Source organism: Mastigoproctus giganteus, chromosome 10, assembly GCF_048544385.1.
Source record: "Mastigoproctus giganteus isolate SK-2022 chromosome 10, ASM4854438v1, whole genome shotgun sequence".
Lineage (NCBI taxonomy): Eukaryota > Metazoa > Arthropoda > Arachnida > Uropygi > Thelyphonidae > Mastigoproctus > Mastigoproctus giganteus.
Genome location: NC_143584.1, coordinates 94,985,291 through 95,010,727, shown reverse-complemented (window position 1 = coordinate 95,010,727; position 25,437 = coordinate 94,985,291). Strand labels below are relative to the sequence as shown.

The following is a 25,437-nucleotide window of genomic DNA, read 5'->3' as shown; positions in this document are numbered from 1 at the left end:
AGGAAGCGGAAAGGCCAGGGAATGACCACCGCATATCCCGGAGCAATATGGCCTTAGTTGCTAATGCTCCTAAAAACCAAATAACAAACAAACAATCCCAAAAAGAGATATATCATTTAGCCTAGAAATCAAAGTGTCACCAAAGATGAGTATAGGAGCAGAAGAATCCTTTTTGCGAGATATAAGACAAGACTGAGTTTAAGAAGGATTGAAATCAACCAAGTTGTCTTTGCCCCACTGGAGAATTACCTGCAGATCAGCATTTAAGGAATTGGTAGCAGATTTTTGAGAAGTTGAAGCTTATTGAGCAGGACAAGGTTTCTCAAAATGGAAATTGGAATGCAATGTGCTATCATCGGCAAAACTGTGGATAGGATTTCCAGTCAATGGAAGAGGGTAATGGTAGATGGCTCTGTGTCTTCTAACTCCAAGGTTCAGTTCTTTCTCCCACTCATTTCCTCTTGTATCATTAATATCACCCTCAGTGAGTGATCAGAGAGAAAACTGGATAACCAATTACAAAAAACAGTTGGCAAACTGTAAGGTGGAAGCTTGTTTAGAAGACCTTTATGCGAAACACGATTGAAAGCTTTTGAGATGTCAAGAGCAACTGCTTGTGTTTCACCAAACTTTTCCATTGAATTTGTCCATAAATGGGTAACATAAGCCAGAATGTCACCAGTGGATCGACACTGACGGAATCCATACTGGCGATCGTTGATAAGACGGAATGTTTCTATGTATTTTAAGAGTTGGCGGTTAATTGATTTTTCCATTATTTTAAAAGAGTAGAAGTAACTGAATGGGACGATAATTGGATGTGAGGGACTTTTCACCGTTTTTAGGAACTGTCTGGTTATGAGCAAATTTCCAAACAGAAGGAAAAACACCTTTGGAATAAGAAAGTGAAAAAAGAGGCAAAGAACAGGAGTAAGTTCAGGAGCACAGGTTTTGAGAACAAGTGGAGAAATACCATCAAGACCTGGAGCTTTCTTAGCATTGAGAATCGTCACAATCCTTCTGACATCCTTTTGTCGGATGACCACAGGAGGCATTCAATGGATTGTGTTGGTAATGGTGGGAGGTTTTTACCAAGATCATTAATACATGAGATGGAAGAAAATGTGACAACAGAACCATCTGGTTTTGTCAGAGGTGGGAGCAGAGATGGGCAAAAGTTGCGGCCAATAGCTTTGGCAAGAGACCAGAATGCTCAGCTACCATTAGGGCAAGAAGCAAGTTTTCTACTCTTAGCCTATTCAAAATCTAGTTTGGACTGATAATGACTGCTTTCAATTGTTGCGAGCTTTGGTGTAGGCAGAAAATGAAGCTGAAGAATTGGAAACAAGCAAATTACAATATGCAACGTTCTTTTCTTGAACAGCCTTAGCATATTTATTGGAAAATGAAGGTTTAGATAAAGGACGAGATTTTAAAGTGGAGTGTGCAATAAAGGATTCCATTCCTACAAGAATAATTTCACTGACACAATCTGAGGAAACGTTGACATCAGAAGGTTTGAAACAGTAATCCGACCAAGGAAAAGAAGAAAAGAAATCTTGCAGGTCATCCCATTTTTCATTCTTGTAATGCCAAACAACACGAGGTTGGGAATAGCCATGAGATAAAGGCTCCATTGGAGAAGAGACAATCAGCAAGTTGTGATCTGAAGTGCCTAAAGGACCTCTCACTTCGACCGTGTACTTAGAAGGGTAGTTTGTGAGAAAAAGATCAAGCTTGTTGGCTGTATGATTAGGATTGTCCGGTATTCTTGTAGGTAAATGAATAATCTGTCCAAGATCATTTGAAATTGCAAAAGCCTGAGCATCACGAGCTGGGTCGGTGTGACTATAAAATGGAAGCCAGCTGGTGTTATGGACGTTAAAATCATCAAGGAAAATTACCTTGCTGTTAGGAAAGTTGAACTGAAGAAGGTCAATTTGCAAAGAGAGGAAGTCAAAGAGCTCCAAATGGTTAATGGAATTGGGAGAATAGTAGAGACAACAGATGAATTTGACACAATGAGGTAAGAAGATTTTAAGCCAGAGAAGATCAAAAAGAGGAGATTCCAAATTACCAAGTCTCTGACAGGGAATATTGGAACAGATATATGCACAAGTACTACCTTTGAGGCGAAAAGAATCATACAGCAAATAATTTGGGCAATTGAGATGAGCAGTAGTTGAACTGATAACTGAGATTCTTTTGGAAAAAGTACATGGGGTTTGGCAGACTGGAAATGGACATCGTTGAGATTAGAATTGAGACCACGCATATTTGTGAAATGAATTAGGGAGTGTTTGGGAGGTTTAGATCTTTTTTGGAGATAAGCTTACTCTATTAGTTTGATAATTCACGGTGTATTCAATAATAGTAAGAAAAAGTGGGGGGGGGGGGACGTGCTGTATGAAGTAGTGACGTTTTTGAATATGGCATACGCATTGTAAGAATATCCCCAGATCCTTGACTTGACATAATGTGGTCTCGATAATGCCCCCTGCATAGACACTACTCAGATTCCATCCAGTCACTATCTGGCAGAGCAGAGGAGCAAGATTATATACTAGCTGATCCAGAAGGCTCCTAAAGAGTTACCAATAGGTTCAGTCCGGTGTACTAACTAGCGGCCAGCCTGCAAACACCGTTTTAGAGCTGTACCTTCGAAATGTAAGGAACATTGGATCTCTCTATATTGTTCATATAACCTCAAAAGTTATCCGTCATATTGCATGATGGAAGAGATGGGGAGGGTTGACTGGAACTTAGCTCTGGAGACTAAACATGGGTTCCATCACTTCAAGCCTCCAATAAGAAAAGTAGTGGTATTGCACTGGTTTATGAGTCATCTACCACCTAGTACTGCCTGGTAACATAGAGGGGTGGCATTCCTTCATGTGGTTTTGGCGTTACACCTCGACCCCTGCTTATGTTGGTTCATACCTGGGTGGTCACCCACAGTGTGCTTGTGCATGGAGGTTATACCCACAATTACTAACAGTCCCACCATCATGAAGGTGCAAGCAGAGGATTTGGCTGCCACAGGCCGTCTGGACTTTGCCGAAATTGGGTCCACTTGACTTGAATGTCACCCGAATATCAGTTCCATCAGCGTTTTAGACTCCCAGACAAGACGTACATCAAGTACGTCTTGTCTGGCATATCTGAGAGAACGTCTGTGACAACCTCAAATTCCAAGGTCCTTGAGGGTGTCACAGACCTCAAGGTCTGCAAACATGCATTGGAGAATCGTCTCTTTGCTTCTCCACGAAGCCACAGCACTCCTCTTACTTTGTGCTTGTCGTTTTTCTGCTTTAGCCTGGGGCATGATTTCCATTTAAATACTATTTAATTGATGAACAATGAAATTTAATAAGTTTAATAAATTTAATTGACGATACTATGCTAAGTTAATGCTGTAATATATATTACACGATCACGTTCAAGTTATTCGCTATCAAGTTACGCTATACCGTACCGATCACAATGTTAAATTAGTTATATTCTTAGTTAAAAACAAAAGATATATGGCCAACAAATGATTAAAACTTTCAAACTACTTATTTATCATGATTAAAACCCTACTATTCCTCTGCACTACTGGTTACGTTCTACGATATTTGCATCAAAAACACCTATACAATAGCGGTATGAGCAGTGAGTCATAACTTACAAAAAATCACTAGTTAAATTTAAAAATAATATAAAAATTGATACTAAGCCTATTTAATATCTTTGTCATTATATTAAAAAAAATTTCGTTTCAAATAAAAAAAAAAAATCATTGACAAATAGATTTTAGGTTAAGTGTGATCTTCATGGGACCACTAACAAGGCAAATTTTGCATTACAGCCAATGAGTTTAGAAGCATGTCAGATTTGGGAATGACAGATTTGAGAGTTTGTGTGATACATTTATATAATATAGTTTATTTTGTGAAGATTGTATAGTGATTGGATGATGGAATATCCAGCCATAGTGATTTTTTTTATCTGTCAATCAGTCATTTTCTGTTATGAATGGTATTTTTTTTTAAATCAGTTAAATCATTTAACTGATAATTTTTCACATACTTTTATACCGTGTATATTATTTCAGATGCATAAGAGAATAATCGACAAGAGTGTACCGGAGGATGCTATGCCTGGAATAAAAAATGTTAAGGTAAGCTTGCTATAATTAATTTATCAATATTAGAAAAGATGAGGATTGATAACACTTTCATGCCCTTTGACTCATGGTTTAAAGATGTACTAGAACACACTCTGAAATAGCAGTATTTAACTATTAGGACTTATGACTTAGTTGGATTAGTAAGTAGACTCTCGATTTTCCAGGATAGATGGTAAAATAAAAATCCTGGATAATCGATTTCCCAGTTAATCCAAAAATATAGTAAGTTCCTGACATATGTCCCATGACTTCTTACGTAAGTAGAGTTTCACATAACTCGGGAATAACTAATAAAATATTGCTCCTACATCCGTGATATGCCAGAATTACAAAAACCACATAATATCCTCAGAAGAATGAAAAATAGTTATATTTTTTTCGATTAGTTAGTTATATATTTTTTATATATTAGTTATATATATAGAAAAATAGTTATATTTTTAATTAGTTCAATTAAAAACTAAATTTATCTGGGGACAGTGGTGAAGTTGCTGGAGTGGCACATAAGAAAATAAAACATTAAAGGAAGAAATTGTATAGTAAAAACTGATTTGTATTTCGTAGCCTTGGTTATTATAGTTGACTTCATTGGTGCCGATCCCTTCACCGTTTGTCGTATTCTCTCTTTCTCCTTTATTATTGTGTTCACTGTTGACACTGACAGATCTAAATTCCTCGTGATACTTGTTCATCTTTGACCATTTTCAAACAACCTTGTTTTAATTTTCTGATCTGAATTGATCGCTTTCCTTTTTTTATTATTTTGATAGATTTAGTAGTACCCCTGTCGCTTCTCTTAGTCGGCACCATGATAACAGTCAAAATGAAATTTTGTGTAAAGAACTTCACGAGGTTGTTAAGGCCAAAACTCACTATTATCACCTCATGTGAGCTCACATTTTACTAAATCACATTTCTGGAGGTCACTGCCATAAAACAATAAAAACAGTTTGCACTTTCTGGGTTACTAGGCTTTTTTGTTAGTGCAATTCATTATAAACGGGTAGTAAACTCGATCGTATTGCATTTGCGATAATACCGATAGCTGGAATTCTCTGGGATTTTACGTTATGGTGAAACGTGTGTCCCCTTCACTGAAATCTTCAGTCATATAAAAAAATCTAAATAAATTTTAAGAGTCTACTCTTCATTCCTATTTTTAAGCTTGTTACTTGCTTGTGCAATTTGTACATGATCGTCATTATTGATTGCTTATCATTATTATTCTGTTTTAAATTTTACAGTCCTAAAATAGAAAAAAAAATTAAGTGAAAAAAACTAACGTAAGTTGAAGTTACGTAAGTCAGGGACTTACTATATTCAAAAATGTTCAGCAACCTACTTAAAAAATATGGCGATAGATAAAACACTTACAACGTACTACTCGTGTGTCCAACAGATGCTTCCCTTTATTTTTTACAATGTCATGTATGGTTTGGTCACCAACATTATAATGGTTCTTTAGAGATTTAACGGATGCACCGTTTTCAAACTTTTGAATAATTTCAAGTTTTTGTTTAATTGAAAGTGCAACTTGTTTGTGTTTACCCATAATTTAAAAAAAAAAAAAAATTTTTTTTTCCGTTATCCTGATATAATGAAATAAAATTTCTCTTTGCGGTCCGACGGAACAACAACAATCGAAGCGACACACTAAAACAAACTAAACATTTGTTCTCTCTCTCTTTTAAAAAAATTTATTTTTATTATTTTTTTTTTTTAGCGTCGGGTGTGAAGACAGTGGTGGTTGCAAGATAATGATCTCCCAATGATGACTTTATAATGCCCTGCTTGTCGCTTATATACCTCTTCTAGTTATTACTTGAATTTTATGATTTCTGGTTGATTATTTATTTATATATTTTTTTTAATTTGGAGTCTCTAAGTGTCCCGGTTAAACCGATCCCGGTAAATCAAGAGAGTGCTATATATGGGAAAATCTCCTCCACAAGTGTTTCCTCTCACTTGCCTTTTCATCTTATAATTGTTCTTTTTGTTTGAAGGATTTTTGTATGGTGGCAGAGAGAATTGTAAATCTGTGATTCTTCCTTAAAACAATCACCACCTGTTCACAGTCATTTTCCAATATTCATTTATAGCCTTGATTGTGTTGAACTGTCTTCATAATGTGACATAACCCAGACTGTAATTCTAAGTGAACACTTAACAGTAACTTTGGGGGGGTGAAATGAGAGAGGTTTTTTTTTTTTTTTTTTTTGGCTGATGCTGCATAAGCTTGCTTTCTTGCATCATGTGCCCCTGCTAATGCTAAATGCTTTGGAACATTGAGAAAAAATATCTTCCTGACAGTTTTATATAAATTGTATTGAGATTCCTAGTTGTATAGAACTTATTGTATTCACTAAAAGTAATTCAATAATTTTAAAGTAATATTTTCTCATTTCTTAGTGGTGTGATGCATGCTGATTTGCACATTGTAATTATATTTTGCATTCGAAAGGTTCATCAGTAAAGATTCTGAAACCTGGATCCCAATTGCAAAAAACAGTCAACAACCCATAGGATGGGAATTTGTTTATCTTTATGCCAGACACAGTCAGAAATCTTACAGATGTCAAGAGCAATTGCTTGATTTTCATAAAAATTTTCTATTGAGTTTATTCAAAAATGGATAACATAAACAGATATATAACTAGTGGATTGATACTGGTGGAGGAATCCATATTGGCAAATTATTAATCATGGAATATTTCAAGATAGGTTAAGAGTTGGCAATTGATGAATTTCTACATTACTTTGGAAAGAGTAGAGCTAAGTGCAGTTGTGTGATAATTAGAAGGAAAGGATTTATTGCACTTTTTTAGAAACTGGCTAGATATAATAAAATTTCCAAGCAGAAGGGTAAAGCACCAGTGGAAGGTGGAATAAGAAAATGTAAAAGGCGATACAGAACAGGAGCACAGGTTTCAAGAACAAGTGGAGAAATGACATCAGGACCTGGAACTTCCTTCGGTTGAGATTATTCAGATTTCCATCCTCCTTCTGTTGAATGATCACAAGAGGCATTAGAGTGTATTTGGTATGGTAAGATGTGACTTACCAAGATCATCAATACAAGACAAGAAAAGTAAGATGCTAGGAAGCTAGTTTTTTTTTTTAGTTGAGGATGCAGTAGAACCATCAGGTTGTAAGAGATGGGAAGGTAGACAGAGGGACATTACAGTCAATAGCTTTGCCGGTAACTAGAATGCTTGACAACCATTTTGGCAAGAAATAGGTTTTCTATTCCTAGACATTTCAAAATGAAGTTTGGATTTGGATTTTCACAGTTGTTGTGAACTTAATGTAGGCAAAAAAAAAAACAAAGGTGAAGATTTGGATAAAAGTCAGTTATGATATGTTACATTCTTATCTTGAACATGCTTAGCACATTTATTTTGAAGCCAAGCTTTAGATAAGGAATGAGATTTTAGGATGGAAGGTGGAAAAAAAGGATTTCAAAAAAAAAAAAAAAAGAATTTCACTAACGAGCTGGTAAACACTTGGGTCAGAAGATTTAAAACTAAAATCACATGAAGAAAAAGAAGAATAGAAATCATGCCCAATTTACATTCCTGTAATAGTAATAGTATTTACCATATTGTGGAAGGAAGCCATAGACTTTTACTGCATGGGCAAAAAAAAAAAAAAAAAAATGCCATAAGAAAATGCAAATTATATGCTTTCCTCCTCATGCAGGTAACTATCCAGTTGATCTTTAAATTTATTCACTGTCAGCCTCAACTACATGTGAGGGCAACTTGTTCCAGCAGTCAGTGACTCTCTGGCTAAAAGAAAACTTCTAACAATCTGATCTAAACATCAGCCCCTGTAATTTGAATTTAGGGCCCATAGTTCTGGAATTCTTTATAACAGTGAGAATTCGCCTTCATTCATTTTACTAATCCCTCTAAAATCCTTATAAACCTCAATCAGGTCACATCTAGAGCGCCTGGTTGCCAAGCTCTGTTCACATAATCAGAGTCTTTTTTCAGATGAGTTCTCCATACTTGAACACAGCGTTCCAAATGTGGTCTTATAATTGCCTTATACAGTGAGCTGTGATCTCCATATCTCTACAGGATATGTTTGAAAAATCATCGATAGGACACCATGGGCTTTCCTGATTGCCTGTTTACACTGTTCAGGAAACTTCATATCTGTCCATATTTTAACTCCCAGATCCCTTTCCTCCTCCACTGTTTTTACTTCAACCCACCAAGCGTATAATTTATTTATGGGTTGTTATTCCACAAAGTAAAACTTTGCATTCAGTAGCATTAAAACAGCTGCCACTTTTCTGACCATCTTTGAGGTCTTTTCGAGTCATCCTGAAGGAGCACTGCTTGGCACTGATTGTTAACAACTCTGCCAATCTTTCATCTCTCTGCCAAATTTTGACATCATACTTTTTGTTCCTTTGTCAATGTCATTTATGAAAATCAGAAACAACGGTGGTCCAGTTTGTTAAGAAGTTGGGTCCAATTTGTTGGGACCCAACTTCTGATGTTACATAATTCTGGGCGCATTATAGCCTTAGTTGCTAATGCGGCAATAAAACCTAACAAACATAATTCTGAAGAATATCCATTAATCACAAACCTATGCCTTCTGCCCTGCAGCCACCCAGCAATCCATCTTAGAATTTTACCAGTAACCCAGCCTGTTCCAACTTATACAGTAAACTCTCATGAGAGACTGAGTCAAATGCTTTGCCAAAATCCAAAAAAATGTTGAAATTGTTCCCTAAATTCATCTCATGAGTAACTGTGTCAAAATAGCTTACTAACTATTAAGGGTAAATCATTAAGCATGATTTACCCTTAACAAAGCCATGTTGTGTGTCTTTCAGAATGTCATCTTACTAAATGTCCCTGGATTGCAATCTTAATCATTGCCTCTAAGATTTTTCCTACTACTGAAATCAGATGAACTGGTCTGTACCAGCTTCACTCTTAGAACTGCTTTTATGTATTGCCAATACATTGGCTCCTCCAATTCAAAGGAATCACCAAAGTCCAGAGATGCCCTCATAATTAACCTTAATGGTAAAATACACAATTTTGCACTCTCTCAAAACTACACTCGCTTAGCCTCACTCGCACTGCCTCCTCTTCTCAGAATGAAGGGTCTTTTGTCACAAAAGACCAATGCAAAGTACCTCTTTAATTAATCCACAACATCAGCTGAGTTATCCAAGACTTTCCAACACCCAGTGCACACATGTCCAATCTAATTAGCTTTCTTCTTTGTTGTATTCACATACGTAAAGGTGACTACAGTGGGACCTACAGTTAAATTCTGTACAGTGGGATCAACTGATGATGTTACGAACAGCAAATTCTAAGTGGGAAGCATTCAAGGAATTAATCATGGAAGTTACTAGATGTTTCATACCTATTAAGAAATATTGTTCAGGGGTTAGGCCTAAATGGTTGTCAAATGAACTAATGAGACTCGTGGCAGAGAAGAAAAATTCACGGGATGCATATAAATTATCAAGCGACACAAGCCTATGGCAGATATAAGCTAGTCTGTAATCAAGTCACAAAGGAGATTAGGCAAGCGAAGGCAGATTACATGACATCTTTGGCAAAGGATGCTAAGAAAAACAGCAAGGATTTCTTTACTTATATAAACTCTAAAAGAAAGAGGATGAATCAGATTGGTCGACTTGATGACGATGGTTCGATTGTTGATGATCCTGCTCAGATAGTAAACAAACTGAATGAGTATTTTGCATCTACATTCACACACGAGGAGTTATTAAGGAAGGAAAATGCCAGAAGGTTAGCAAATTGTAGCTGGGTGCTTAATGATTTTGTAATAACTGAGAGCAAAGTGGAGGTGAAATGTTGAAGTTAAACATAAGAAAGGGTGGATGAGATCTATCCAGTTATATTAAAGGAGACAGCAAAGGAACTAAGCAAACCCTTAGCCATAATTATGAGAGCATCCTTGGACTTGGTCCCCACCGCCTGGAGATGTGAAAATGTATCACCAATTTACAAAGGTGGGGATCAAAGGGTGACATGAGTAATTACAGACCAATTAGTTTAACTTCCGTTCTGAATAAAATAATGGAGTCACTGGTTAAAGATGCATTGCAGGATCATCTAGACAAGACTGCAGCAATAATTCAGACACAGCATGGATTTGTTGAGGGAAAGTCTTGTCTGACAAATTTGATTGGATACTACGATGTAGTTACAAAGGATCTGGATGCAAAAAATAATTTTGATATCATATACTTGGATTTCAGGAAAGCTTTTGACACTGTTGCGCATGGAAGACTTCTGTACAAATTGGAGCAGAATGGTATTAAAGGTAAGTTGCTACAATGGATAAAAGGATGGTTGAGTGGGAACAGAGGGTGGTAATCAATGGGCACTGCTCTTTGTGGACTAATGTTATTAGTGAAGTTCCACCAGGGTTCAGTGTTGCGCCCACTGCTGTTTTGTATAGTTATCAGGCTTAGTGTTGAAGTTTGCAGATGTTACACAGGTTGGCAGGGTTGTTAATGACAGTAATGGCAGTGTGCTACTGCAACAGGATCTAGAAAATTTGGGCAGACGGGCTGAGAAGTGGCAGTTGAAGTTTAATATTGACAAATGCAAAATACTGCATATGGGTAGAAGTAACCCCAGAGGAACGTACGAACTGTATGGTGTACTACACTTAGGGTGGTAGAAAATGAAAAAGACCTGGTAGTAATTGTGCAGTCAGATATGAAGTTTTCTGAGCAATGCAGACAGGCTGCAAGAGCAGAGCAGGTCATGGGGTTTTGTCAGTGATTGTTAGCAGGGAAAAGGAACTGATTATCCCTTTGTATGAGGCAATGGTCAGGCCACGCCTTGAGTACTGCGTACAGGTCTGGAGGCCTCATTTTAGGAAGGATGTAGATTTGCTTGAGCATGTGCAGAGAAGAGCAACAAGATTGGTGAAGGGAATGAAGGGATCCTCTTACCAAGAGAGGCTTAATTTCTGCAAATTGCAGTGGCTGGAGACAAGGCACTGCGAGGTGATCTGCTTGAGGTGTATAAGGCCTTGAATGGGTTGAGCACATTGAATTCTGATGGGATTGTTCCACTTGCTCAGATTATGAACCTAGGGGAGCATAAATTCAAATTGAGGAAAGACAGTTGTAGAATAGATGTGCGGAAATTTGCCTTTAGCCAGCGGGTGGTTAATTGCTTGAACAAACTTCCATCTGTCATTGTGAAAGTTGATAGCTTAAATAAATTCAAGGAGGAACTGGACAAACATTTAGAGAGAATGGTTGTGTGAATTTTTTTTTTTTTTTTTTTGGCTGATGCTACATAAGCTCATATGCTTGCTTTTTTTGCATCACATGCCTCTATTACGTGAAAAATTCTTTGTCTCCATTCTTCTCTCTCTTAGCCAGTGCTTTCTCATATGTAGCCTTGGCCTCTGTGACGTTATTTCTGTTACTATTGCAGTTCAACTTGTGCTAATTGTAGGCTTCAATATTTTTCATCACTCTGTAACTGTCCCATGCTATCTTTTTCTGCTCTATTTTACCAGCCAGCTCTGCACTCATCCATTACATCATTCTCCTCCTGCAATATTTTCTTAATAGTATATATGTGTTCATGGCTTCTGTGATTTTTGCTTTAAAAGTATTCCATAATTCAAATGTACTTGCCATCCCTCAGCAATCTGCCCAATTCATAGATGCCATATATAGTGCCTTAAAATGTCAAAGTCCTCTCTTCTGAAGTTAAAACCCATGCATTTACCTTTAACTACTGCAACATCTTTCTTCATCTTCCAACTGATGATTGCATGATCACTTCCTGGCAGTGGTTCCTCTCCTTTAAGCCCTGAGATGCATCTGATTTGTTAGTAATGATGCGGTTAAGAATATTCTTGCCCCTAGTACTTTCCTTAACATGCTAGTACAAATAATAATCATCTAGTTTATTTAAAATAGTTTTTCCCCAAGGTGAGTTTTCCTCCTACTTATTCTAATCAAGCTGGGGCAGATTAAAGTCACCCATAATAAGACATTTGCACTTTCTTTCCCATTCCATTTGCATGCAAAGACTCATGTCATGTTCTTCACCATCTTCTGATCTTCTTCTTCTTGTCAATAAAATGGCTGAATGAATTCCGCCATTTTATTGACAACACTCCTGACTTTACTATAGACAGAGTTGAGACTATAGTTTATTATCCTGACATGCCCTTTGAAGTTATTTAGGTTTGTATCCCAAGCTTTATCTTCCCCCTCATTTGAAATATTGCTACCTTCAGAACACCTTATAAACATTGCCTGTTGTAGCAACAAACAAGAATTCAAGAGGTGAGTGCAATTTTTATCAGGAATGCTGATAAAATCCCCCCCCCCCACAAGAGCCTTGCAGATTCCCTCAAGTCTAATGTTAATTGTTAATCCACAAGGCTTTCGGCATATAATCCCTTCTATCATGTCTGGGCAGAATTGCAGGCACATACATGTTCTGATCCAACTCTCCTAATTTTTTCAGCATAGTCCTATATTTAGACAACAACTGATCAGGTCGTGCAAGTTTAATATCATTAGTCCCACATGAATAATAATTTTCTCTTTACCTTCCTTAAAATCTGACAAGCTGTTGGTAACATCATCAATTGTTGCTCCCCACAAACACATTCTGGTTCTGCTCCACTTACCTTTATTACAAAAAATGTTACCACTTCCCTGACAGTAGTTTCTCCCAATAAAACTCGATCACCTTCAACCAGATACCTGTAATGTTTGTAATTTCACTGACATGATCTGAGCAAACAGTGGGGATCAGATTTAACACATTAAATACAATGAAGGAAAAGAAAAGTAGTGAAAGAGTCAAATTGTCAAAATTAAAAGGAATAGTCTGATTAATGTCTTCATTCTGGTTTTGAACCAAAGGAATAGGTAAGAGAATCAAAGCTATATTATTATTTGCCTAATTTGAAATGCTTGTTATTGAATTTACACTGACAATGAATGATGTTATAGGCACTAACAATTCTGAACTTTAACCAGAAAGCAAATTTAGTAGTGCCTAAACTCGTTTATTAAATGTTTTTTCAACAAACTAAATTAATTTTTAAAGTTGGATTCATTTAAAGGATATTACTAAACGTATTGTCCTTTTCCTCATTTTAAATAAATGATTTTCTTCCAAAGCAGAATTTGTTGGATGAAACAGCCACTTAATTTAAAGGTTTATATGATTCCAATCATATAAATCTTTAATATTGGTCATGTAACTTTGTTACTGCTTGTTAACAGAGGGAAAACTATCAGAAATATGTTTGATATTTCTGACAATTGAAAACTGTCCAAAATTGCAGCAGCAACTCTTAAGCTCACTTGCTTTATGCAAAACATTAATTTTCAGCACTGATACAAGCAAGAATTCAGTTATTGCACAGTGTGTGAAAAATGTAGCAGTGAATCCAAATTTGAGTTCTAATGGCAAAGCATCTGCCTTTAGAAAAAACAAAGGAAGCCAAAAAGGGAAGCCACTTGTTTGTTTTAGATGTAATTTACCAGGGCATATATATCAACCTATTGTTCTATTACAAATACGTGGACAGCATTGTTTGCACAAATTTCTCTGGTTGCCTTATGTGATAATACTACACAACTACCTTTGCCATTCTTCTGAAATGAAAGAGCAGAATGGAAAGAATTCTAGTGTAAACTCTTTAATTTTAATGCCATAACCATTTGAATCTAACTTAATTTATGAAAGTGCTCAGCACAAATTGACTAATTAATAGAGTGAATGCTGAGAAGGCTTGAACAGGGATAAAGCCCTTAGAACTTAAGATATTTTGGTTTCAGTGACTGAAACTGTTGCACTTCTAGATGTAGGTTAGATGATTCTCATATATCTACTGAATTTTTTGAGAAGCTGAAGGCTATGATTGGTTTAAAGAAGGAATCACAACTCTTTGAACTAATTTAGTTATTGATACCAAATGGGGTGGTTCTTGTAGACAGAGTTGAAGTGTCTATGCAGTTACACATTACACTTTACATATTCATTTTACATCTTGGACAAATCAGAACATTTGGGATATGACTTAGAATTGGGTGAACAATGTCTTATAGACGTAAGCATTGCTTTGAACTATCCAGACAAAGTCATTGAATTTCTTGGCAGATGCATATCAATAAAACCAGGTATCATCACTCTTGATGTATCTAAGCAAGTTGCTCAAGATGATGGACAGTACTATTCTGCATTTTGAAAAAAAAATTAACTGATGTTTTCTCAGAAAACAATTTACTGAATCATTTTTAATGCTGATTTCAAAAGTGACTTCCATTTGTTTCCTCATGTCAGATTTATTCAAAAATTACAATTACAAAAAAAAAAATTTTTCACAAATGTTTATTAATTTTGGCAAGATTTGTGCACTGAAATTATAACAGAGTGCTACTCTTACCAGACTTTTATATATAAATACATCTTTAAAACACTATTAAAAAGGGCAGCATGGTAAAAAGGCCATTAAACATTCACCTGTTATTTTGAAAACTGATCTATGTTGGTCATATTTTTGTTTCTTTGATTTTCTTGTAGATCCTTCTACCTTACAGTCCCTCTTTAGCATCCAACAATAGTTAGCCATCATGTTGAAATTCCACCTACCGTGGTACCCGATCCCCATGTCTGTAATGTCCCTGGTGAAACCTCTCACCCTGTTCTTCACTAACACTTCCTAGATTTTTTGGGAAGTAGTAGACGAAGTGTAAAAATGTACACTTCGTCTACTAAGTGTAAAAATGTACCTTGACACTCATGTTGCAGCCCAGCTTCTTAAAGTTTGCCAATCTATTTTCAACTATATTCTTGTACTCTGGATCTTTGTTGTTCCTTAAGTTCTCAACAACTGATCTGAACCTAATCCATGCCTGTTTTTCTCTTATGGTTCCCTCAAAATCTTGGTCCCTCTTCAGTTTGCGAATTTGAGGTCCAACAAAAATACCTAACTTTAGTTTCTCTTGATTGATCTCTGGGAATTTAGTACAAAGGTAGTTGAAGCAAGGACCTTCCTGAGGTAAAGCTTTCACAGACTGTTTCATTAAACCCAGCTTGATATGCAAGGAGGACAGTTTTGGGTCTACCAGCGGTTTTTGAACTATGTTCTTTGATCTTGGCAACAAACAGTCCATCTTTGGCTAGATCTTGCCATCCCAGTGCCTACTCCTTGCATGACTGTCCCACTCACAAAAAAGCAAGACATTTTTGTTTAGCCAGATTGTTGTCAAAGTAATGTGCATATCACTTTAAAGTCGGCACAGGCCAACCGACCATGTTTTTCATTCTTAATATTTGTCAACAACTCCAAGTTCTATGTTTCTTTCAAATGCATAGTGCGAGCTACTGGAATTGACCCATATTTATTTCCATTGTGGATCACCTTTGAGACTCCTCTTTAATGAGTCAGTAAGAAGATTGTAACTAATTCCTAAATAGTTCATTAAGTCTTTATATTACTGTAAAAAACATAGAATTATCCTCAGAAAAGTAGGGGACTAGTCTCATTCTTTGTGTTTGTACCATGAAAAAAATCATCCCATGTGCGTGAAGATTTTTTGGCTTAAGTCTAGAACCAAGGAGTTCTGCAGATCCCTTTGGTAAATTTAAATGTCTAATCAGATCATTGAGTTCATGCTGTGAAAACAGTTAAGGGCTGAACTCAATGTCTCCAGGCATGTCGACTTCAGTTTCATCTTTCAGCACACTCTGCTGCTACATTCTCCAATATAAGTGGAGAACATGGAATTGGCAGATTATGTCTCAGACATAGCATGGGTTTGTTAAGGTCAGCAAATTAGTCAAACTTGTCTGACTAATTTGATTGGATGCTATGATGTAGTCACAAAGAAACTAGATGCAAAGAATAACTTTGATATCATATATTTGGATCTTAGAAAGGCCTTTGATACTGTTGCACATGGAAGATTGCTGCACAAATTGCAGCAGTGTGGCATTGGAGGCAAATTGCTGCTATGGATAAAGGGATGGTTGAGTGGGAGAAGACAAAGAGTGGTAATCAATGAATGCTGCTCTTCATGGACTAATGTTATTAGTGGAGTCCCTCAGGGTTCAGTGTTGGGTCCATTGTTGTTTTCTGTATTTATAAATGATATTGATGTTAGTATATCAGGTTAATGTCCAAGTTTGCAGATGATACGAAGGTTGGCAGGGTTGTTAATGACAGTACACTGCTGCAACAGGATCTAGAAAAGTTGAGCAGATGAGCTGAGAGGTGGCAAATGAAGTTTAACATTGATAAATGTAAAGTACTACATATCGGAAGCAGTAATCCCAGAGTAATGTATCAACTCTGTGGTACCACACTGACAGTGGTAGAGAATGAAAAGGACCTGGGGGTAATTGTGCAGGCAGATATGAAGTTTTCTGAGCAGTGCAGATGGGTGTAAGAGTAGCTCATGGTGTCTTGTCAATGATATACAGGAATTTTTCTAGCAGGGATAAGGAGGTGATTATCCCCTTGTATAAAGCAATGGTTAGGCCACACCTTGAATACTGTATACAGGTCTGGAGGCCTCATTTTAAGAAGGATGTAGAGCTGTTTGAATGAGTACAGAGAAGGCCAACAAGATTAGTGAACAGAACAAAGGTTTGCTCTTATGAAGAAAGGTTTAAGTTTTGCAAATTACGGTGTCTGGGACTAGGTACCTGCGAGGTGATCTGATTGAGGTGTATAAAGCCTTGAATGGTTTGAGCATGCTCAGTGCTGATGGGATTCTTCCTCTTGCTCAGAATAATCACCTGAGAGGGCATAAATTCAAATTGAGGAAAGATGATTGTAAGATAGATGTGCGAAAGTTTGCATTTAGCCAGCGGGTGGTTGATTGCTGGAACAAACTTCCATCTGTCGTTGTAGAAGTTGATAGCTTAAATAGATTCAAGGCAGAACTTGACAAACATTTGGAGCGAGCGGATGGGTGAAATAAGGTTTTTTTTTTTTTTTTTGGCTGATGCTATATAGCTTGCTTTCTTGCACATGTGCCCTTGCTAATGCTAATACAACATAATGCTAATGTCCATGTGAAACTGATCTAATGGCAGTTGGAATATTAGAATACACAATGCCCTTCTTACTCTTTGCATTGTATCCCTCTGCATTAACTAAGAAAAAGTAGCAGTTATCACAGTGGTTTGTAGGCTCATGCAAATCATGGGAATTACAAATTGCCTAGCCTTCTTTTTACCATTTTCCCACAATCTCAATGCTTCAACACAAGTTTGGAAAACTTTACATCGAGCCAACATTTATCTTAGTCACAGAGTTTCACTCTAAAATAAGCACAACACACATTTTTTACAAATTCTGTAATTTCTTTTCTTTGCTTGAGAACTACATAACTTACGCAAATATAACAAAATAAGTTCGGATTGTTCAAACACTTGTGTGAAGACATTTTACTCGTTTTTCAGCACAAGTTTACACGATAACCTCAAAAATAAACTGGGCTCACACTGATAAACGCTGTTGCATGGAGTTCTCAAAGTCAAGAAACAAATGACTGAAGGCAGTGTTGCCAACATATAAAGATTTAGTTTATAAATTCCTAGCATTTACTCCTAACTTAATACATTCAATAATAAATCTCATGACAGCAGCTTAAGTGATTTGTGAAAAAAATGGTGCATGATCTAAAAAAAAAAAAAAAAAGTCTGAAACAGCATATATTTCATAATTTCATAACATGTCTGAAATTATAATACTGTTAAAAACAGCGATTAGTTTACAAACATCGAAAACCATGCAGTGTGTGTGGTGAAATCTATACATATATAGCCTAAACAAACAAGAGTTAACTCTGACAAGCCTGTCAGAGTTAACTCTTTTGTTTGAGATAGTCAATGTTTAGGTTAAGTAAAGATAGTCGGGATATCTTAGCTATTGCCAAGGACTGTTCCTTGGTTCCGAAATCAGCAAATTTTGTGCTCAGCTAAGAATGGGGCAAGAATATGCTGACGTATCTTGATTCAAATAATGGTATGAGATTAAGGAACAATAAGGTAAGAACTCTTAATCCATTCATATCTCTACAAAGGATTGAAATCCTATCATGAAGATGATGTCATTGAATTTGTTTAGGCACGTCATGGGTGCCAAGTTAGAAGTTTAGATGCAAGGCATCTCTTCCTCCTGTGCTTTTCTTAATAGGAATTTTCAAAACATTGCCATCGATATCATTGGACCCTTGCCTCTCTGATCCAATGGAAATTGATATATAGTAGTAGTTATCAATATGTTCTCTAGGTGAACTGAAGCATTTTCCAGAAGTATTAATTATTGGTTTGTGACGCTGCAAATGATATTGTCTGATAGAGATCTAGATTTCACTTATGAGCTCGTACAGCAGTTATGCAAATGGTTGAAGATCAAGAGACTGTTTATTACCCCATTTCATACCCAAACTAATGGAATGGTAAAACATGTAAACAAGATACTTAAAGAAATTTTGGCTTAAATAGTTAGTGAAAACATCTTGATTGAATTCTGTGCTTAGCCAAGCCCTCTTTACTTATAATACTCCTGTATGCACTAGTGTTAAAGAAAAGCTATTTTTTATTCTCTGTGGATATTATCGTATTTTACCAAATGTTTATTCTTTGAATTATGACACAGAGACCTTAAAACTGGTAACCTGGTACTTAAATCAGTATTAAAGCAAAAGTTGTCAGATAAGAGATGGCAAGAGGGCATTTTAGGATTATAGAAAGAGTATTGAAATTAACTTTACCACCAATTTTAAACACACACACCAACCGTTTATGACTGATTGAATAATGAAATAAAAATAAAAATTTTTAAATTTAAAAATTTTTATTTTTATTTTTATTTCATTATTCAATCAGTCATAAACGGTTGGTGTGTGTGTTTAAAATTGGTGGTATGAGTAATCCCAACCTCAGAGGCCTTATTGCAGATAGAGTTAACTTTACATTAAGAGATATCTTATGCAACTTGTATTGCTCACATTGACAACATAAAGAAGTACCAACTAGGATAAGTTGAAGTCAACGTGTCAGGCATTAGCAGTACTGTCTTAAATAAGGATCATTTCTCCTCACTGAATAAAGAGAACTGTTTACAACCTCATCAGAAGAATTTCATTCTCAAGTTAGTTTCACAGAGATGATGAATTGTGAAACAACTTGACAAGGGTTGAGTCTATCTTTAGGAATAACTTGGTGGTTTCAAATCAATTAAAACATGATTATCATTCAGCTGTTATCCTCTTCAAATATTCCTGATATGGAAATTTAAGAGTGAAGAGATTCATTTGTCTCAACTGTCTCCATTGAATTTATCTAAGAACAATTGTAAAGAGATTGGTTCTGTTCACATTGCACCTCTTGGTTTGTTCTTAAGAGAATCCCCTCAGGGCCAGTCCACTCTGTCAAAGAATTTACCAGGCATACTTTGTATGCCTTACAAGACCTGTACTCAGAGAAGACAAAAGACTTGTAAATTCTGTGAATGTGGAAATTGATTTGTTAGATGTAACTCTAATAAACATATTTAGCATATTAGTTGTGTTATATATATTAAAAAAATAATAGTAACAAAAAAAAAAAAAAGAAATTGTACTTATATCGAGAAATAATGGTTTGTATGTTTAGATTATCTAAAAAACTTTTGCAATACGTTAGCTAATCCAGACACTTCCCTGAGAGTTACCACTAGGTTCAGTCTGGCAGACTAACTAGAGCTGTACCCTAGAGTCTAAACATGGGTTTTACCACTTTGAGCCTCCAATTAGCAAAAGTGGTAATATTGCACTGGATGACAAGGGTGATGTTGTTTAGCACCTTGGCTGTTACGTCCAATATACAAAGTGTGTATTGTTTCTGATCTTGCAAACTGAGGGAGGAGTATACTAACTGTCCCGCCATCATGAAGGTGTAAGTAGAGGATCTGGTTGTTGTAGAATGATGAGACTTCATCGAAATTTGGTCCACTTGACTTACAATTGGGACCTGCATGTCAGGTTCATCAGTTTTAGACTTCTAGGTAGCAAGCCCTAGACTGTCATAAGTTGAAGAATGTAACAAGCCTCAGGGACCTAATTTAACCCTGCACCAGTAGCACTGGACCATTGAGGATCCTCTTGAACATAATGGGCCCACATTAATCAATATTTTAAGTTAAAAATCTGATTTTCTGTACCTTCCTAAATATAAATAAATTTTTACATTTGTTTGCATTTTCCCAGAGTTACTGTTTGAGAAAACCTACTGGTTTCATGCCACCACACAATACTAGTGCTATGGAGTTGGGAATTGTGTTTGTTTCTAATTATTTATAAAACTCTCCCATATGATCTACAACGTAATCTATCCATGTGATATATCGACAGTATTCTAATGGTTTTATGTGAGTTATTTTTGAACCATTCACTTGGAAGATTCGTTAATATTTTTGTTTGATAATGACTTCATTATCATTCAAACCTGTAAGGTGACATTCTCTCACAGATAACATGTATAATCAAATTTTGTCCATTTCATGGTATGCCAAATTTGAAATAAATTTCAAAAATATTTTTCTAATATTTATATATTTATTAGAAATTAGATAATATTTTCTAATATACATTTTCTGATATATATATATATATCATTTAAAAATGTTTCTTTTTAAATTATTATGCACCTTATAAGCCTAAAAATATGCACATGAACACATTTTGAATTTCATGTGTTTAACAGTTTTTTTTAAACTGGAAAATGGAAGTGACCAACAGTTCAATGGAATCTATCAGACAAAGCTACAATTTAAACATATTTAATGACTTCCATCCCCAATTTTGGGAGAATACTTAGGAAATCTTTCGAGATGCCTCATGCTAATTGTGGAAGGAATCTGTATAGCAAAGTATTATTTCAAATCATTGTCATTCATTTAGTCATCTCAAATGGAGTAAGTGAGAATATCTCTTTCCCATAATTTGAGTAAGCATTTTGCATACTGCTGCTGTTTTTTTTTATGGGTTTGAATTGTTACATTCAATCATAAAAAAAAAAAAAAAAAGTGCATTATTTTGAGACACAAATGGCAGATCTAGTGTTTGATTTGTCAGGAGACAGTTGCTGTTCTCAAGGAATATAATCTTGAGACACATTACTAGTCAAAGTGTCCAGCATCTTATAAAGCAGAGGTTCCCAACCTTTCTCGGTTCATGGCGCCCTTAGTGTCCCAGTAATTTTTTCACGGCACCCCTGGCCAAAAGAAATACCTAGCACAGTGGTTTAGACCTTTTAGTAATCCAATTCTGTGTGTGTGTGTGTGTATATATATATATATATTTAAAAAATATATGTTATGTGATAGTTACTACAATAATATAATTAGAAACAAAATTACAATTAATAATACAAATTATATATACTTATATAATGATTTTATTCTTTATATATAGGTACTAAATAAATATCAATTATAGATCACTACAAAATTAAAACGATATGGTACAATGGATACCGTACACCATTTTTATAATGAAATAAATTTTTATAAAAAAGTTTTAATTAACTTAAACCCAAAAGATATGGCACCCTAGTGTGATGCGGCACCTCGGTTGAAAACCACTGTTATAAAGCATCCAGCATCTTATGAAGCATACACCATGTCACTCAGACCTTGTAACCATTTTGTCCAATTCATGGCATGCCAAATTTGAAATAAAAATTTCAAATTTGGCATGACTAACAAACCACTGAATAATAACCTGCAAGATGCAGCAGTGTTTGTTACTCAGTGGTGTGCAGCCTTTCAAGAAAAAGCCACTGGCATGACCTCCAAGGTAGCTTTCTTGATTGACAAGCATGGTAAGTCATTTTCAGAAGGTTTGTTATTGGTTTATGAATTGCATTGCAAAGTTAGTGGAGGGTCTTGTGTCCTGAAAAAAAGATAATACTGTGCAGCAACTGATTTTTATTCAAGGTACGGATGAAGGCTTTGTAACAGGAGCTTGCATAGCATAACTTCAGGGAAAGATATCTTTGAAGAATTTTTAAATGTTTGGAAGGTTGTTGACTTCTGGGAAAAGTCAACAACCACTAACACCGTCCCCTAAAGATGGTATTTTGAGCAATGCATAATTATCACCCTGGACTCACTAGCCTCGTGGTAATTGAAATGGAGAAGAATTGCAACTCTCTCATCGCTCTCTATTGTTTAATTCACCAAGACATTCATGTTTGCAAAAAATTGAAACCATCTGATCCACCTCAACCACTGTTGCATGCAGTTCATTCCGATGATCTGCACTGCTCTGGCCTTTGACTTTTGCATTTGATTCAGTCCCTCATGAGAGTTTACTGTATGAGCTGGAACATGTTCAGATTACTGGAAAGATTCCAAAGTGTATTGCTTGATGTCTGCAGGGCAGAAAGCATAGGTTTGTGATTAATGGATATTCTTCAGAATGATGTAATCAGAAGTGGGGTCCCCCAAGGATTGTTTCTTGGACCACTGTTGTTTCTGATTTTTATAAATGACGTTGACAAAGGAACAAAAGGCATGATGTCAAAATTTGCAGACAATGTACAGATTTGTAGAGTCATTATGTAGAGTCATATATTATCAATGCCAAGCAGGCCTCCTTCAGGATGACTTGCACAGATTTCAGGAATGGTCAGAAAAGTGGCAGCTAAGTTGTAATGCAACAAAATGCAAAGGCTTACACTTGGACAATAGCAACCCCAGAATAAATTGTACACTTGGTTGGGTTGAATTAAAAATCGTAATAGCAGAAAGGGATCTGGGAGTAACGATATAGGCAGATATGAAGTTTCCTGAGCAATGCAAACAGGTGGCCAGGAAAGCTCATGGTGTCCTGTTGATGATTTATCGAACATTATCCTGTAGAGATATGGAGGTTATAGTCCCACTGTATAAAGGCACTTTTTGGAATACTGTGTTCAAGCATGGAGACCTCATCTGAAAAAAAAAAAAGATGTTGAGCTTCTTGAAAGGTTCCAAAGGTGGGCAACTCACATGTTGAGATCTGCAGAAGAGTTACCATATGAGGAAAGGCTCCAATTATGTGAGCTACAGAGCTTAGCAACCAGGCACCTTAGAGATGACCTGATTGAGGTTTATGAGGCTCTGAGTGGGGTTAGTAAAATGAATAAAAGCAGAAATTTCACTGTTACAGAGAATTCCAGAACTTGGGGGCATAAATTCAAATTATAGGGGTAGAGGTTTAAACTAGATTGGAGAACATTTTATTTTAACCAGGAAGTTGTTTGGTCGGAACAGGCTGCCTTTGCAGGTAGTTGAGGCTGACAGTTTGAATAAATTCAAAGGTCAACTTAATGGTTACCTATGTGAGGAGGGAAGCGAATAATTTGTAATTTCTTATCTACTATTCGCCCATCCCCAGCCAGTGCAGCAAAAGTGTGCAGTTGGCTTGCACTATGTGGCTATTGCTATTACTATATTATTATTACCTTTACTAATAAACACGATATTGTGAAATCAAAAGCAGCTTGCTTTCTATGCCAGTATTGGAAGGTGCCTACAGGGTACAATATTTGACAACTTCTGAAAAATCTAAAAGCATATAGAATTCCTTTAGAAAATTGTCAGTCAGTGTTGATTACTTTCCTTTTATGGTAGACCTAAAAACTCGAGTATTGAAAGGTACTAAATATCCCTGTTATCTGATTAATTTGTGTGCCGAAAAGGAGTGCATACCTTCCTGTGAAAGTGGATGAATATTTGGTTGATATTGACTATTGTCTAAAAAGAAGTGCTAAAAGAAATGAAAAATTGAAACAGTTTCAAATAATTCATGCCATTATTGAGTTTAAAAAAAAAAAAAAAAAATGAAGCATGTGTATTCAAGTAGTTCCTGACTTTACAAGCTTTATTAATACTAATTCGTTCCTAGCACACATTCATAAAGCAGGAATTTATTTCCCATAGATGCAATGTTAAAAAACGGGGGGCTATGTTCTCAACAGTGAAATTTGACCATAGTAATGTTAAATAAAGGTCAACGAAACAATAGTTTATGCTTAAACAATGATTTATTTATCCCAAGAAATGAAAACAGGCTTTAAAATGCAAATGTTAAAGAATGTTTATTCTTCATCATCATCGACTAAATGCACACTCGTTGGTTTGTTGGAAGTACAAGTAGTTTTCTTCTTCGTAAATGCTTCAAGAGTCGTTTGTTTCCAAGATCTTTTCTTAATAAATTTCATGATAGTATGCATAATCAAAATTTGAATCTTGTGACTCGAAAATCTCAGTTGCTTTTTCTGTGTTGAAAAGCTTTGCCAAGCCCTTTGAGAGTGAAGGAACAAACAGGAGTTTCAGCTGTTAAATCTTCTTCCTCAGCTTCTTCATATTTTGCCATTTCAAGGAGGTCTTCATTGGTGAGCTCTCCATAGTGTGCTTAAAGCAGATCAGTGATGTGAGTTGTAGAAACCTCAAGTGGCAATTGGTTAGCAGAATTAATGACTGTTTCATTTTATAGTCTCTGCTGGTTCTTGAAATCCTTCAGAATTATCAATAAACTGATGACAGTTTATTCCAAACAACCTTCGTTCATGTTCTTCTCTGTAATTTTGGCCCAGACGCGTTTTATTATTTTGATTTCATCTAAAATATGGAATTCTTTCCAAAATTCTTTTAAGGGTTGGACCTTACTCCTTAACTCTGCCTGAACAAACAAATGCACACACAGTAGTAGCACAATAATACACAGTAGTATTGTATAACTACGCCCGTGGTTTGAAATGCCATATTTATGTTTAGCAGCATTTATTTATTGCAATTAATGTTCATATTTTCGATTTTGTTGATACTTGAAAAAAAAAAAAAAAAAAAAACTCGTAATGCGAGACCTGCTTGTACATTAGCTGTCTTTAGGTAAATTTTTAACTAGACTAGTAGAAAAGTGGCAAACTCAGAGAAGCCTACTTAAAGAAGAGGTTGTAATGGTAAGAAAGCCCTATTGAGCCATTTTCAAAGTAACCCAATTGAAAAGTATAACAATCGGAGATGTAACATGAGTATAACAATCGGAGACATGTCTTGAGTCAGTTAATAGTGCTGAGTCACATCCAAATCCAGTTCATGGTCCAAAAGAAGTTTTGTAAAGAAGATATTAACAAACACTCCAAGGAAAAGAACTTGGCATTTTTAACATTTCCTCATAGCAGGGTCAAGTGTGAAAAATTATTCGGCCTGGCGAAAAGAAC

At 35.9% G+C, this 25,437-nt stretch overlaps 1 protein-coding gene across 1 annotated transcript in view; it reads left to right on the top strand.

The window, feature by feature from the left end:
• The window catches only part of LOC150079166 (ubiquitin domain-containing protein UBFD1-like), a 158,484-nt gene that overhangs the window by 91,601 nt on the left and 41,446 nt on the right, over window positions 1-25,437 (top strand). The window contains exon 7 of the mRNA XM_090382325.1: window positions 4,097-4,162. Within this exon, the coding sequence (XP_090238451.1) occupies window positions 4,097-4,162 (66 nt within the window). The remainder of the gene's footprint in view (window positions 1-4,096; window positions 4,163-25,437) is intronic.